Source organism: Equus caballus, chromosome X (assembly GCF_041296265.1).
Source record: "Equus caballus isolate H_3958 breed thoroughbred chromosome X, TB-T2T, whole genome shotgun sequence".
Classification (NCBI taxonomy): Eukaryota; Metazoa; Chordata; class Mammalia; order Perissodactyla; family Equidae; genus Equus; species Equus caballus.
Genome location: NC_091715.1, coordinates 120,003,596 through 120,021,115, shown reverse-complemented (window position 1 = coordinate 120,021,115; position 17,520 = coordinate 120,003,596). Strand labels below are relative to the sequence as shown.

Here is a 17,520-nt window from a genome sequence, read left to right as displayed (position 1 = left end):
TTGGAGCTGAATCATAGGAAGCCAAATGAATTTATTGGTGAAGAGGAGGAATCCAGTATTTCCTAAAGAATGCTTATCAGTTGGTCAGTTTCTGGCATGAGAGGGTAAAGAGGGTCTGTTTCCTTTTAAAAAAAATAAGCAATGAATCTTCCTTCCACAATCTTCAATATTTTCGTAAAACCAAGGGTGAAGGAGCCCCTGGTTCTCACTCTGCATAGTTTAGCTCTGGCTTAAATTGTCCTCAAGGGAAAGGGCAAGCTATCCCTTATGAGAAAATATCAGACCAAATATATTTTTAATAATGTGTAAATATCATCTTCCCGTCTAATCTATATGCTCCTCATGGAAAAGAATTAATTCTGAATTTCCTTTACAAGTGTTTTCTTTGTCCTGCGGGGGCATGTCTATGTACATGCACAGATGCACACACACGCACATACACACGTGCAAGTGCACACAGCCTATCACCATGCTGAGCAAAAGGGTAGTTACACTCACTGCTTCACTGATGGGTGTACTGTGGGACCCTCATAGTGGATCTCTGTGAAACCAGGACAGCAAGGGACAATTTGATGGGAAATCTCCTCTTACGAAACCCACCTCTGATGACTGCGAAGACAACAGTCATTGGCTGATCGCACAATTCACCAGCCAAAATTTGCAGGCCTGGCCAAGCAAGTGCTACTCCCTGCCTGGGGGAAGGAGAGGATTGCTACCAGGCAGTGGCCTGAGGGGATCAGTTGCAGCATATTGGCTTGTACTCTGCACCAAAGGATGCAGGCACCAAAGGGAAACACACACAGCATAAGAGATTTTGATTAAACTTGTTTCTTTGACATTCAGTCTGGAAACATTGCATTCCCCTGTGATAGAGGGAAAAACCTCAAGCAAGCCATAGGAAATCAAAGGCTCCCTTTATTTCTTATCTACTTTTGAGCAATCTTTCCAAAGTTGTGGAAATTATCCACTGATGATACATCTGCCTGTCACTCTTCCTTTGGAAATGATGCCACAAGAAAGAGATATGCCTATATGTTTAGGGCCGTATAAATGATTGAGCATATGAGAGACACCACACTGCAGATACCACCAAATGCAATTGCTTTGCCGTGGCTAGCAGACTTGGGGTGCGTGAGTATGCTGTGGGATAGAGTGCTTTAGGGTTTGTTTTCTGGTTCCTTCAGTTTTATTGAGATATCATTGACATACAGCACTGTATAAGTTTAAGGTATACAACATAATTACTTAACTTATATATATTGTGAGATGATTACCACAATAAGTTTAGTTAACATCCATCGTCTCATATAGATACAAAAAAATGGTTTTTTCCTTCTGATGAGAACTTTTAGGATTTACTCTCTTAGCAACTTTCATATATACGATAGAGCAGTGTTAACTATTATCATCATCCTGTACGTTACATCCCCAGTACTTATTTATCTTATAACTGGAAGTTTGTACCTTTTGACTGCCTCCCTCCAATTCCTTCTCTCCCCACCTCCGCTCTGGTAACCACAAACCTGATCTCTTTTTCTATGGGTTTGGTTTTTTTTAGATTCCACATATAAGTGAGCTCATACACTATTTGTCTTTCTCTGTCTGACTTATTTCACTTAGCATAATGCCCTCAAGGTAGAGTGGTTGTTTACGGTAGAGTTAAAGTGAAATGTACACTTTCAAATAAGGATGCCTCTCCAGCCTCAGAAAGGAAATCAGAAAATATAACCTTCTAGCTACGCAGTGACTAGATAAGACTATGGGAAATTCTTCCTCATCCCCAACATCATTGCCTTTCTCTCCAGAAAAGGACCAGGCAGCAGCCTCCTTGATCTAGATCTATCTGGACAGTTAGCCACGACTGTTTAGCTTTCCTCTCCAAATGTTCTTCTGTCAATCTGGGGAGTAGGTTTGGGAACAGACTATGTAGGAACATGGCTGTGCTCTTGGGAATAAGCTTTTAAAGGTACAATCTCAGACAAAGAGCACCAGTGACTGAGCTTAAAAGGTGTTTGGGGAAGTGGGCTTAGGAAACCGGATTTATTCACAGGCCACTGCTAAGGTTCATTGGGATTTTGGGCTCTTGTACATCTGTTCATGGATGGCTCAATTGGCATCTGATCTTGTCATCTTGCCCTGAGCAGTGGACATAACTACTGCCCTCACCTTTAGATGAAATCTTGCTTTAAAATAAGATGCTATGTGACCAGGAGAGAAGGAAACTTTCCCAAGCTGGAAAGACCATTGGGAACCTGCGTGCAGAGCATCCTATGTCAGATTTCCTGGAGGAATGATGAAGAATGACCTTGCCAAGGGTTGAGGAAACCCCTTAGAAATCAGGAAAGGGAAACCACTGAGGCAGAGTTGCTGGCGATGGATGTGAAACAGAGAGGAAATCCCCGATAATCCAGGCTGTAGGGCCACTATCTCCATCATGAGGAAGGCCTACAGCAGCTTCCTTCTCTCTGCTGCCTGGAAACTCCTTCCTACAGGGAAAAGCAGATTGGTACCTTGGGAGAATCAAGGCTAGACATTGTTTTCTTCTCGTGGACGCAAGACCAGCCAGACAAGGTTGGGGCTTTGCTAGTCATTCATGCCCTTCTATGTCCCATTCTCATCAAGGGCCTGCTTCTTGCAGCCACAGAGCCCCAGAGCAGACCATGGTCAAACAGGCTGAGCAAGAGGGAGGATTTTGCAATTAATCCCAAGTGCAAACAGCACCCTTCAGCCTTCCCTTGGTAATGAGGCTTTAGCTGCATAATAGCAACATGCCAATAACCATTTTGACTAAAATCCATTTAAACAAAGGGTACATCCAATTAAACAACCAGGGCTTGACATATCTATGATGTCAAATGACCTATTTGATTATTTTTATTTGCATACATGACTGTTTTAACTGATTGCACTTGGGTGCACGCACACACACACTCATGTACACACAGAACTGAACTTGAGACAGCATTGTGTATAGCCTCAAGTTCAGTTCTTTCCTATAAAATAAGGTCAGCCCCTTTTCCCAAGCCTACCGAAGGCTAGTCTAGGTTTTAAAATTTGAACAACTATCCAGGCAGGCTGAGTTCTTTAAAACCTAGTGGATTAACACTGACTCACTATGCCATTTGGCATAATTGTTGGGGGAGAAGGTAGCAGAGCCAGCCTCCCCCATTGTGTCCAGGCTGTATCCTGCTCACTTTGGGTAAAAAGAATATAATTGTTTAACATTTTAAAAGCAAATAAAAGTGCTTAAATATTTTGTAATTTGCAACTTGAAAAGAAAACAGTAATGGGTTTCCAAGTGCATGTCTTTACTTTTAATGAAGTGTTTATTTTTCATGGTTCTATTGGCAATAAAAGAACAGCTCCACATCAAAAGCCTTCAGGGAAGCAGTTTCCATTTGGAGGACAGTGAGATTGCCAATCATTCTGATTTTTTTTAAAAAGTAAACTCACTAAACTATATGCCTAGATATAGGTTATTGCCTATTATCCCAGGTAATTATTTTTTTTTGTCTGTTACTCATATTGGCAAATTATAGCACATTATGTACTATACTCTCAAAGATAAAAAAAATTAAGTGACACTGAGATCAGGGGGCTCCAGAATGTTTTAATGAACATGTTTCCATTATCCTCTGTGCTTGTTCATTTTGTTGGAAGAATGATTCATTCATTTCAAATTTGGCAACTTAAACAGCAGCAAATATAATTTTCCTATCACAATGCAAAATCAGTTTATTGGCCTTCTCGGGTTTGCAGGGCCATTCGTGCCTCCTTTTCCTTTGCCAACAGCACCCTCTGCTGCTGTTTGTTGTCCATTGCATCTAATGGGATCGACCCAAATTGCAAACGGAGGCCTCCCTGCAACATTGCACACAGCAGGACATGATTTATAAATCAGTTTTCCACCCTGGTGATTCATTACCAGATATATTTTCTCTGTAAAACAGCACAGCTCAAGGAAGTCATCAAGAATTCAGAAGCTGCAAAAAATACCTTCGTTTGATTAATCATCTCTCTGACCTTTTTCTTCTTATTGAACAAGGTTAATAATACTTGTTATCACTCAAAGTTAAACTGTATTAGCTGCCAAGTGATTTTTATTTTGCAAAGGCCTGTTATCACTGCCAAGAGGCTTCAAAGTTGGGACTGGTTCCATTCCTCAGGTATGACCCCGAGGGACATCTGACCAATGCAACATTTCCCACTGGGGAGGTCAGCAGCTTCCACAGTGACCTGGAGAAGCTGACAAAAGTGGAGCTAGATACTTCCAACCGTGAAAATGTCCTCATGTCAACCAACTTGACAGCAACTAGCACCATATATATTTTAAAACAAGGTAAGAATATTTCCAGCTTTCTCTGACTATAATAGCACCTATCTTAATTTCTACCATCAAACCTCTGAACATCGTTCATAAACAGAACTCATTTCTGGCTGAGAAGATGGCTTCTTCTCCCTATTTTCCAGCTATGGAGGCTGAAAGCCAGACAAAATCACACCTTTCACGAAGTCCACATAGCAACATTGGGCCGTGTCACTGTGGGAGTTATAGGGTTAAATCGCTGCCAAATCTGCTCTTGCATCAAGTCATTTCCCAACACCCAGCTGTTTGTAAGCACTTTTAGGCTCTCATTGGGTCATATTAAAGAAATGAAGTCTGTGCCCCATCTGAGATTAGCATTCTAGATCAATGCTGACATGGGTGAAAAAAGGATGAATTAGAATACACACTGAGCAAGAATATAAGTGAAATGAGAGAATTAAAAGCTCATTCTATTGAAAGAGAGGAGAGTAAGGAAGAACCAAAGAAAAAGGAAAGGAGAGAGGGAGGGAAGGAAAGAAGGAAGAAGAGAAAAGAAAAGAAAGAAAGAAGGAAGGAAGAAAGAAGGTAGGTTGCATTTGGAACAAATGTCTTGGAAGCTACAGGGGAAGTAGACACAGAGAAATTGTTTTCTCTCTGCCCAGTCATTAAGGACTCATTTTATTGTCAGGTTATGGGGCCTGACATAGAACTGTTCAACATTCCAATCCACTCTCAAAGGATCAGTGGTGGCCTTTGTCAGTGTTATCATTTTGTGGGGTACAGCAACTGTGCTAGTGTCCCCAGGCAGTAAGGATGCTGAGTTGAACGTCATACTCGTCTCATTCTAGCTCCCAGCATATCAAACTGAGGAGGCTGATCCACCACGTCAGAAAGGGCGCTTGTGAGGGAATTCTTCAAAAATGAAAAAGAAAAAAAAAAAACAGCCTGCAGTATTAGACAGGAGTCTTTTATCCAAGAAACAAGACACCCCAGCTGTGAAAATAACAAGACCCAAATGGGCAGAGAGCACATCCGCCTGTCAGAGTGGTTGTCTAGCCCAGAAGGCAGTTAGGTCCACAGCATCTCACCTGCTCATCCTCTCTCAAACTTGCCTTCTAAAGCTAAATCCTTCTCTCCTCTGTTTCCTGCACTTCCCTTTCTTCCTCCTCTTTCTCCTTTACTCCTCTGTCTGCAGAAAATACTCAAAGTACCTATCGGGTGAGTCCAGATGGCTCTCTGCGTGTCACCTTTGCCAGTGGTATGGAGATCAGCCTCAGCTCGGAGCCACACATCCTGGCCGGGGCGGTCAACCCCACCCTGGGCAAATGCAATATCTCCCTGCCCGGAGAGCACAATGCAAACCTCATCGAGTGGCGGCAGCGGAAGGAGCAAAACAAAGGCAACATTTCAGCTTTTGAAAGGAGACTGAGGGTAAGGGTTGACCTTATACAAGATGTGGAACTTCTATGTTTGAAAACCACAGAGCCTCTCTAATCTAAAGTCCCATTTCTCCAAAGCTTTTCTGGTGGCTGACTAGGTTATATGATATACTAATTCAAGAGAGGGTGCTAATGGCTGATAATGGTTCAGTATCCTTAAATGAACATTCTAATAGGAGCTTTCTTTGTCATTAGCCAGCTAAAGTGCTCTAACAGTAGCAATTTCAGTCACCAAGAAAGTCTGGATGGAGAAATGTGTTTAGTCGGGAGGCCCTCCAGAATCCCCCACAGCACGCCCTAGAGATGGTTACCAGGTCTACCACGTTGACCCAGGTCCCTGCTCTGGGGTAGTTTATTTGGAAAGACCAGACAGGCACACCGTGACACAAAAGGCAACATTTGGACAAAGGTAAGATAAAGGGAAAAATAAGTGAATTATATCATTGCCATGAGTACGTATTAAGAGGAAATTAAAGATTTGGGAGTTTTCAAGTCCTTACCAAGCACGGTTCACCACAGTTAACCAGAGATCTCTCAGGAAAAAAATCACCTTTTGGCAGCATATGAAGCCTACAAACACCACAGCACTCTGTCTGCCTGTCCCTTCTTAACATTAACCAATGTTAGGATGACGTGACCAACTTTCCAGATGTAGTAATGTTCACTATCTGCCCCAGAGCCCTGCCACTCTGAGGGAAACAATTGCTCACTGTTGAGGCCAGGCCTGCTTTGAGCACCTGTGTCATGCCTGGGATACCAGGAGTGCTTGCTGCTTCTTCATGCATAGTAAAAATTTGCTCACAGAGAAAATGTGGTTACCTTTAGGCCATGGAAATGCAATGCCAAACAGCCACCCGATTCCAGCAAGAAGCAGTCAAACCAGCCCTATGGTGTGATGTGGACAAAATAATCCACGACAGTGCTCACTTTTCAATCATTTCTATTGGTGACACTTAGACATAGACTTCAGTGGGTGTTTTTTGTAATAGCCACTAAAGTTGGCTACATGTGCTAGTCAATTTGTGTATTTTGATTCTACTGACCAGTCTCTAACAGAATATTTACCACATCTGCCACGGAATTAAGAAGTAAAACCAGTCCCAGTAGTTGAACCTCTCTGTATGGGTAGCAGTGAGGGTTTCTATTAGAGTTCTTCTAGAAATGGGATCTCCTGGATGGAACCCTGGATGGGGAAGTTAGATGTCCTGGCCTTAATACCTAGTTTTACAACTGGCTTAAGGAAGGCCTTTATTTTCTTCACCTGTGAAATGAAGATAATGACTATATTGTACTAGAGAAAAGTAAGACTTATCTACATATGGTGAATCAACCTCATGGATTCATCACAGAAAAATTTTATCAAATAAGTGATCCCTTAGTGCCTCCCCCAGCTTATAGCCTCAGTAAAACGTTATGAACCATACCATACACTATGTGACTTTGGGATTTTCCATTCTTTACGATAACCCATAGTATAGTATGTGATTTGGGGATTTTCTACTTTCTAGGGTAACCCATCCTCCATATGCACAGATAATGGAGAGAGACTATAAAGTGTGAGTTACACCTCATATCCCAGATTGTTGTTAATGTTGAGAAGGTAATGGTCGTAAAACGTTTGGAGGCTCTTTAGTATTAAGGAGTAGAGTGAAGTGTTAATGTTATCTATATTTGACCCGTTTCCCATCCTGTGGTAGAGTTGAGCAGGTTTGTGAAATGGTTTATAAGAGTGACAAATTCAGGGCCTTCTCCTCTACGTGACTTCTAGAGTACTTCCTGAGGTCCTGGGACTGGAGAATGGAGCCACTGGTTAGCTGGGTGGTGTTGCTATGCATGTCCCTAGAAATCTAACAACAATCCTTTACGTTTATTTAGTGCCTTCAAGTTAACAAGATGCTTTCATAGCCAGGATTTTATTTGATCACCACAGCCGTCAATTGCTGTTATTCCCAATTTACAGATAAGGAGACTAAGGCCCAGAGAGGTTAAGTGATTCGCCCAAAGTCAAACAGCTGTTAAGGATCAGAGCCAGCACTAAAATGCAGGTCTTTGCCTAGTGCAGCACTCTTCCACTACATCATGCTGTGCTGCCTTGTTCCTTAAAACAATTAATCTATAAATCATTGCCCCACTCAGTGGAGCCACCTTGGCAGGGCCTGACTCTCATTTCAATGCTGACAAAAGGAGACAAATAATCGACTCTAATGTACTGGCAAGTGTGGGTGGTGCGGCACAACTGGCTGGCCTCCAGGCAGGGAAAATCTGGAGGAGGCAAGAGGAGGGAGGCTATTTCCCAGGTTAATTCTTACCTGCTCTCCCCATCCTTAGGCATTTTTGTTTATGCTGCTGCCTCAGTTTCCCCAGATTAGGCATATCCCATTTAATAGAATGAATATGCTCCCAAAAAGTAGTGGTGAAACCAGTTTTGACAAAGCAAATTCTCTTTCCCTTCTGACTTTATTTCAGAGATAGTGCCCCTTCGCTCCGGTAGCTTTTCAAGGGGCAAACTGATGACACATGAGATGTAACTTTCTCTCTTCCTGGGCTGAATATGCTGTTACCTATTTGTAAGCATAGCTGTAAAGAATAAACCTCTCTGATGCCCTGAAGTACTTTGAGACCTTGGACCTAATCATTTATTTCTCCTGGTGGACCAGCCATTCCAGAGCAAGGGCAAGTAGGGGTAGCAGAGCTTTTGAGACAGAATACCAGGTTCAGATAGTCACACAACATAGAAACCCCTGCTGTACTATGGGAACTAGGGCCCCTCTTTGCAAAATCACGCAAAGGTGTGATTGTAATTTTTAAATGTGCTTGAACAGCAGGTCATAAAACACTAATTGGTCAGGCACAAAATGACAGGTTCATTTAAAGGCCCATTTTGTAAGATGATGGACATTCCAAAAAGCTACCTCTCACATCCACCCTAGACCTTCTAGCTGGAAAGGAAAAATCAGAAAAGGATAGACCTCTCTTGGAGATAAAGCAACAAGAGTTGCTTTTCTCCAGTGATCGGTGATTTTTTTCATACAAAGTCGGGGTCCCCTTCAAGGTGAGGGAGGCCTGAGCAGGCACGGGATTTGTTACCTCTGGGCCATCCTGCACCAGCTGCATTAAGTGAAATAAATTACGTTAACATCCTGAAACGTCATTTATTTTAAAAATCCATTTCCCCCCAACCTGAGTCGTGTTTGAATCATCTTCCTTGCAAAGTACTTTTACATCCAGTCCATGTATCTTCTCATCTGCTGCATCAATCTGTCCCCATAAATACATTTCCCTGGACAATAGAGAAATTAGAGTGCAGATAACAATAGAGGCAGTTGTAAAAGAATTGGACATTCACCAAAAGCAAACTGGTTTAGGAACTACATCCAGATTGCACCTTGCCGTGTCCATGGATAATAATGCCATTATATGAGACTTACCCCAGCGTTGGATCCCAGAGCTCTTTACGAGATTTCACAGACTGAGATGTGAGGGCACAGCCAAACCCCAGAACTGCAGCCTCCTTTATTAAAAAAAAAATCGAGGAAGCTTAGCACTTCAAACCAAAGTCATAAAATCAAGACGATTATGTGTTTACAAGCAAAATGAAGCAAAGACTAATCTAAAACCCTCACAATTGATTTTTTTTTCTCTCCACCCAAAGATAACTGAGAACAGGGTAGATTGGTTTTTAAATGCAACATGTGAATGTTCATACGTGATCTGAGCTCTGAAAGGAGAAACAAGCCCATTTGAAACACAGGATCCCAGGCTGACAAGTGATGGGGAATTTGGGAGGCAGCCAAGAGGGTTCCAGCATCTCCCTCCATTCTCAGAAAATGCCTTTGCTGACAGGGTGCTCAGCTTCAGGCTGTTCAAAGTTGGAGTTCACATTGGCTTCACAGTATTTTAACTTCCTTCTCCCCAGGTTTGCTAGAGGGATTCATTTTGTGAAAATTTAGATAAGGAGCCTGCTTGCAGATAGATTAATCTATTTTAAAAAATATTTCCGCAGTTCTCAGTCCCAAGGAACAGTGTGTCTACCCCTAAGGAGTCATCTGGAGACGGAGATTTCAGGCATCAAGGCCACTGGGCAGTGTTGGTTTTCGGGTCAGGGGATTCTTGGGGCCTTCAAATCACAGAAACTTGTTTTTCTATGTATTTGTTAATCTTGGGTCAACTCCACTAAGATAACCAGAAAATGTTATTTTACGTGCATATAAGCAATAATGATTTGGTATAAAAAATTTTAAATGTCTAATGTATGGTTACACGGATAAATTCACCAACGGAAAAGTATTTAAGCAAGAGCAAATTAATATAGTGCAAAAAGCGTCCAAGTTAAATGATATGGCAGAAGTCAGGTGAGAGGCGTGGGGAGAGAACAATAATTTTCCACCTACACTTCTAGGTTCTTGGCTGAGACTCCCCCCCATAACAAAAGATAGATTAGCAGGAGAAGAACAAATAGAAGTTTAGTAACATGTATGCCTCCTGTACATGTGGGAGAGACCCAGGACACCTAACTCCTTGAAATGGCCCAAGCCAATGCCTTAAATACCACCTCCAGCTATAGACAAAACATGTTGGAGGGAGCAGGCCAGTTATGGGAGGTTATCAGGAAAAGCACAGTAAACCGGGGTATGCCTGTTATGCAGATTTAAATCCATGCCTTATCCATCGATAACAGTTTCTAGAATTTAGCAATCCCCCTCTTATTGGTACAGAGAGGGAGACACCCCTACGGATGGAGATTTCCCTTATAAATGTAAATGTCTCTCACCAAAGGGTAACTTCTGCTCAGTTTTCAGAGCTTCTCCTATGTCTGCTGTTTCTTAAACATAATTAGCCTAAAATAATCAATATGCCAAAGTGACATTATTTTGGGGCGGCAAATTCTGCTCCCCTTCAGAGGAATGAGGAAGATTTTGAGGAAGAAGTGGTATGCCTATAATTTTGCACCTCTTTTCCCATCTATAAAATGAGGGATATGGGCTGTGCAACCTCTATTATCAGTAGTATTATTACCATTAGTCATGATTACAACAGCTAATGTTCACTGAGGTCTTACTATTTGTATTGCCATATATTAACTCATTTACTACTCATAACACCTTACCAAATGGGTTCTATTATTATCATTCCCATTTTACAGATGAAGAAACTGAGGCACAGAGATGTCACACTGCTAGTAAGTGGTAATATCAGGATTTGAACCCAGGCAGTCCAGCTCAATAGGCAAAGTCCTAGGATCCCTTCTGGCACTAAGATCTTGTGGGCTGGCAACGTAAAGAGAGTCTTGAGAGTAAAAAAGAAAAAAGGGTAAAAGGAAATTCCAGATGGAATAGTAGAGGCTGATGCTAACGCTGAATACATGCCCTGTTCATTTGTAGGCAACTCTATGAAACATAAGCAAGCCTGAGTAGGTTTTTCATTGCCAACCTAGCATCAATAAAAAATAAAATCAGTAGAATTGTATCGATTGATTTCTAAAAATTAAGTACTAATTACCTTAAAACCAGTGAGCGTAGGGTAGCATGTACTAATTTAAAATCAACGGTGGCTTTTCTATCCATTCTCTTAACTTCATGGAAATTAAATGCAGTGCGTCTCCTAAACTGCGAGGTGGTTATTTGGCCCTTATTCAGCAGTTTCTTCAGCAAAAATTAAACAGGTAACTCAGTTGCATTGTGAGCTGAAATGCTGGACAGCATCCTTGAAAATTCAGCCTTCTCCTCCTCATAGAATAAAGAAAATCAACTGCTATGATCATAGCTTAGAATTTAGCACTTTGTGTGTGTGTGTGTATTCACTTGAACCATAGCAAATTGCTCTTTTTGTAGGCAAAAGACAGTCAAATATCAGCAGTCGCCTATAGATCAACCTAATGTATCTTAATCCTACTGATTGAATGAGTCTCAAATTGGAAGGGTTGAAAGGACTTTCTCTTAAGCAATTAAACACAAACTACTAAAAAAGAGCAAGAAAAGGCCCTGAGGGGAGGCAAAGGACACTTTCTTTTGGAGCTTCTGCCTGTACCCACCCTTCACAGGCACTTTGATTTCTGCTGACAACACAACCCATGGCTCCCCAGGGCACACTCCTCCCTCTTTCCTTTCTAGTCCAAGTATGAACAGAAAGCAAGCCCCTCTCCTTACTTCTCCTTAGGAAAACTGAAAAAAATGGAATGGAAACCAAAGGATAAATCAAAGCGTAGATACTTCTTCTCTTATTAAAAAAATTACCAAATTCTGGGCCAGCCCTGGTAGCCTAGTGGTTAAGTTCGACACACTCTGCTTCGGTGGCCCAGGCTTGGTTCCTGGGTGTGGACCTACACCACTCATCTGTCAGTGACCATCCTGTGACAGCAACTCACATACAAAAAGAGGAAGATTGGCAGTGGATGTTAGCTCAGAGAAAATCCTCCTCAGCAAACTGAAAAAACAAAAGCAAGTCCAGCTTTCTTATCCCAATATACAGCTCATCAGTTGCCAAACTCAAAGGTCTTCTTCTTCAATGTGCAACCTGCCCAAAGAGACTCTTGTCAACTTGGGACCGTTCCCAAATTTCAACCCTTTTTTGTCCCTCTCTTTTCCAGGGCAAGGATTGGTGTAGACTGTTCTGGAGGAAGAGTGAAAATAAGGATGGATGGCCCACACTTAGGTCAAGGGCTATTATTGTATTTCAGGCATTTGTATGTATTTCAAGCGTTTGTACGAATGTGGAGTGTTCCCAACCCTGCTCATGACCCCAGCAGTCAGAGGCACTCAACCTTGTTCTGATTCCTGCCATGAAGGCGGGAGGTGCATAAGCACTCAAGAAGGACGGTAGGAGATCTCACCTGGAAAAACATTCTCCTTCCCAGCCTTCTCACATGTGGTTTCCACAGGAGACTCTGGGGGACTCTGTGGCATCTTTAATTCCTTCATCTCCTTTCAGCTCGTAGCTGAATTTTACGTTACCTTCCCTTTTGGGTTCCCGGACCTGATTTCAGTGTGAGCAGGGGAGTAGTTCCCCACACCAACAAGCAGTCCTTGGGACTCCATCTGGGCGTCCTGCAATTCAACTCAATTCTGACACTATTTACCTGGAGATAACATCAGATTCCACGGGTTAAGGGTCAACTCCCCACTTCAGATACCAATCTCAAGCCCAGGTTGTTACCTGTGCTTCTGACCTGCTGGCTATAAATCACAGGTTCCCATGACCCCCTCCTTTGGTTCAATTAATTTACGAGAGCAGCTCACAGAACTCAAAGAAAGATTTTCCTTATTAGATCACCAGTTTGTTATAAAAGGATATAACTCAGGAACAGACAGATGGAAGAGGCACATAGCGCAAGGCATGGCGAGAGGGCACGGAGCTGCCATGCTCTCTCCAAGCATGCCATTCTCCCCAAATCTGCACATATTCACCAACCCAGAATGTCTCTGAACCCTGTCCTCTTGTGGTTTGTGTGTGTGTGTATGTGTGTGAGGAAGATTGGCCTTGAGCTAACATCTGTTGCTCATCTTCCTCTTTTTACTTGAGGAAAATTGTTGCTAAGCTAATGGCTGTGCCAATCTTCCCCTATTTTATGTGGGATGCCACGACAGTGTGGCTTGATGAGTGGGTCTAGGTCCACACCCAGGATCCAAACCTGGGAACCCAGTGCCGCCGAAGTGGAGCATGTGAACTTGACCGCTACGCCATTAGGCCAGCCCCTCCTTTTGAGTTTTTAAGGAGGCTTCATTATAAGTCACCACTGATTAAATCATTGCTCATTGGAGACTGATTCAACTTCCAGCCCCTCTCCCCTCCCCAGAGGTTGGGAGGAGGGGGTACTGAAAGTTCCAACCCTCTAATCACATGGTTGGCTCCACTGACAACTAGGCTCCGTCCTTAGGTTACCTAAAAGCTTTCCAAAAGTTGCCTTTTTAACATAACCGGAAACACCTTTATCACTCTAATCACAGTAAATTTCAAAGGTTTTAGGAACTCTGTGCCAGGAACAGGTCAAAAAACCAAATACATACTTCCTCTTATAAATCGCAATATCACATTTTCCAAACCTGACTTTGAAACTAGTGTTTCAGCAACATCTGAATATCCGAGTGCATTATCCAGGAAGAGAAGTATGGCTGCAGAAGTCTTGACAGGCAGAGCAAGAACATTAGGCAGAGTTTTCCCCTGCTTGCTTTGTAGTGGATTTTTAACAGAGATCCCTGCTTGTGTAGCTGTAATGACTTTATTAAGAAATGTGTTCTTGAGTAGTAAACTTAATCTATCAGACAAATAAAACCACAAATTTAGTTGAACTAGAAATCACTTGTTACTTTGGCTCTTTAACTATCATTATAACATAAATTGTAACAGTTACAACCAACTCTGGGAGTACATGGATATTTTACAGCTATTGTAAATGAATGGTATTACAGTTGGAGATATGTGGCTATAAAACCACAGGAAAGGTAGTTGAAGAAAGAACACCTGGTTTCACATAGGTTTCCAAACCCTATGTATCAAAAGACAGAAAATATGTGCTTCTCCATCACCTTTTAGGTGATAACAGCAGGTTACTGTATATTTATGTACTACAGCACTACGCACATTGGCTACAGATGCTTTCAAGGGTCATGATTCCCCATCTGTGGCTCTATGCCCTGAATTAAATCCACCCCTGAGACTAACAGCATTTCCTCCCAAATAATTTGAGCATCTAATCACTAGTCTTCTGGATAGAATTCAGGGCACGGAACATTTGCTGGGTCCTTTTTTTGCAGAAGCTCAAAATTAAGGGCAAATATCATTAGCCTCAGCTGGCTGATGAAGAAACTGAAACCAAAAGAGGCTGAAAAAAGCCAAGTGCCACACCTCAATAGAAAAATGGGCAAGCACCATGAGCAGACGATTCATAGAAGACATACATGTGGCCAAGAGACATTAAAAGGGATTCAACCTCACTAGTAATCAAATAAATGCAAATTTAAACCATAGTAACATACCACTTTCCCACTCTCACATTAAGAAACGTTTACTAATAATGATAATACTCGATGCTGGTAAGGATAGAGTAAGACAGGCTCTCTCACTACTAGTTAATGGGAGTATAAATTTGTATAGCTTTTGTGCACTGTAAAGTAAGATCTCGAGTTGCATCAGGAGTCTTTCATATATTCTTATCATTTGACCCAATTATTTCACTTATTGGGTTCTGTATTAAGAAAATATTTATCTATAAAAATATTCAACACAATATGAGATGTGAAAGAAAAATGGAAAACAAAACCTCTAATTTCCAACAACAGGAGAAAGGAAAAATAAATATTTATTATGTAGGAAGATATTATGCAACCATTAAAATCCACATTTTAAGAATATTTAGTAACATGAAGAATGCTTAAGATAAAACATTAGCTGAAAAAGCAGGACATAAAACTTTAAGTACAATCCTAGTTATATTCTTTAAATATATGGACATAGATCATGCCAAAAAAAGTAGGATAAATGGAATGAAATGCGGCAGAGTATTAGCAGTGATTCGCATTGGACGGTGGGATTACAGGTAAGTATTCTTTTTTGTATATTTCTGCAATGGAAAAAATATCACTTTTATAATGGGGGCAGAGGGGGCTGTAAGGAGGTTATTTTAAAAAGGAAAGTGAGCAAGGGAAGAGCAAAGTCTCAAATGAGAACGTTGGCTTTGCAGTCTTCCAGACCACTAAGATAAAAAACACTTTCTGGATCTCGCTTATATGTGGAATTTGAAAACAAACTCATAGACACAGGAAAAACAGAGAACAGACTGGTGGTTGCCAGAGCTGGAGGGTAGGGGGTGGATGAAATGAATGAAGGGGGTCAAAAGGTACAAACTTCCAGTTATAAAGTAAATACGTCCTGGGGATGTAATGTACAGCATGGTGACTATAGTTAATAATACTCTAATTGCATATTTGAAAGTTGCTAAGAGAGTGGCTCTTAAAAGTTCTCATCACAAGAAAAAACAGTTGTAACTATGTGTAATGATGGATGTTAACTAGACCTATTATGGTGATCATTGTGCAATATGTACTGCTAAAAAAACAATATTCAACTGAGTAAATTTGAAGATCAAATTGACTTCATTCAACAATTCATGTATCGGACGGCATCTCTTCTAACAAATAGAAAGGAGTTCTGAGGAGCTGTACAAAATAGAAGGCTTTTATAGGCAGAGAGGGGGAAGAGTGGATTGTTTCAGGCAAGGTCACCTTCCTTTAGGGGATGAAGGGAGTCTGTCAGGTGGATTACCTCACTAGTGCTGACCAGGAAGTTCCAGACTGACCGGTTAAGCTTCCATTCCTGGGGGAGGTTGAAACTGCATTTAGGTTAGGTATTAAGTCTCAGTTTAGTGACGTGGGCTCAGCACAAGTGACTCCATTTGAGGCCTGTTGTCTCATTTTTAACAATACAAATATTGAATCATGTTGTATGCGTAAAACTAATATGATGTTATATGTCAATTATATCTCAATTAAAAAATAAAAATAAAAAAATTCTAAAAATAAAAAAACTTTTTCTGAACCTGGATTTTGAAATTGGACTCTTGAGACCTCTAGAGGTTTTATGTTTGGGTTTCAGAGCCCCCTTGAGATTTTATCTAAAATGTTCATATTTGTGCTTATGTGCATTTCTCTCAGGACACAGTGCATAGCTTTGAGGTATTTAAAGGGATCCTTAACCACAAAAACTTAAAAATGAACATAAAGCTTAGTTGGATAGCTAGTGAATCAGTTTAGTCCAGCTATGATTAATGTAGTTGTGGGGGAGGAAGAACTATTCCTCTACCCTCTAGGTTCTTTGGGAAGGTCTAAGAATTAAACTGACATGACACAGAATAACAGGAGAAAAATCAAAGAAAGTTTAATAACATGTATACATGGGAGAAACCCAGAAAAATTGAGTAACTCACCAAAATGGCCAAAGCCACCACCTTAAATACCATCTTCAGCTAAAGATCAAGGAGGATGCTGAGGGTGGTGGTTTGGGAGGAAAGTAATTCACATGGAGATGGAAAAGCAAATGTTTGGTAAACAAATGTTTGCAGGGGCCATCTATAGACAATGGGACCCAAGAGAGAACTTTGATAAAATGGGCCTAGTAAGGGTCCTCCCAGTCTACCACACCTAGAGTTCTCTATGGTGACGGCTCCTTCTCTATGGTGACGGCTCCTTCCTGGGACAGACCTTTTATCTTAAATTCTTTTAGGCAGTTAGGGGAAAGGTCAAAGTTTCTTTCTGAGTAATTTTGTTCTTAAAAATAATCATGCCAGAGAGACACATTTTGGGGTGGCATGTTCTAATCCCCCACATAGTCAAATCCTAATGTAGGCTTTTTCCCCTTACCTTGTTAACCAGATATTTAATGTTCTATTCGGGATCATGTTGACAATCCCTGCAGATATAAATCTGGTACACCAAGCTACGATCACCTTGGAATCTGACACATGGGCCCATTCAGAACCCTAACTAAAACGAGGAAAGTAATCATTGTAGTCTAAAAATAACAATTACCAATATTATTTTTACACTTCACCAGGTACCTGTATATGTAACCACATTTAATTTTTAGAAACAACTCTGTAGTGTAAAGTGCTAGTATCACTCCAGTTTCACTGATAAGAAAACTAAGGCCTTGATAGAAGAAATGACCGGTGCACAGACAAGCAGCTAACAATGTCTCCTGACTCTTGGACCACTGCTGTTGATACTTCTCAAAGTTTCTACATTTTCATTTGAAGGGGAGCAGAATTTGCCACCCCAAAAAAAA

General features: G+C 41.3%; 1 protein-coding gene across 2 annotated transcripts in view; it reads left to right on the top strand.

Annotated features, from left to right (window-relative positions):
* TENM1 (teneurin transmembrane protein 1) overlaps nt 1–17,520 on the top strand; it is a 735,241-nt gene that overhangs the window by 700,068 nt on the left and 17,653 nt on the right. For both annotated transcript variants that reach the window (XM_023633984.2, XM_023633980.2), the window contains 2 exons: nt 4,167–4,339; nt 5,502–5,737. In XM_023633984.2, the coding sequence (XP_023489752.1) occupies nt 4,167–4,339; nt 5,502–5,737 (409 nt within the window). The remainder of the gene's footprint in view (nt 1–4,166; nt 4,340–5,501; nt 5,738–17,520) is intronic.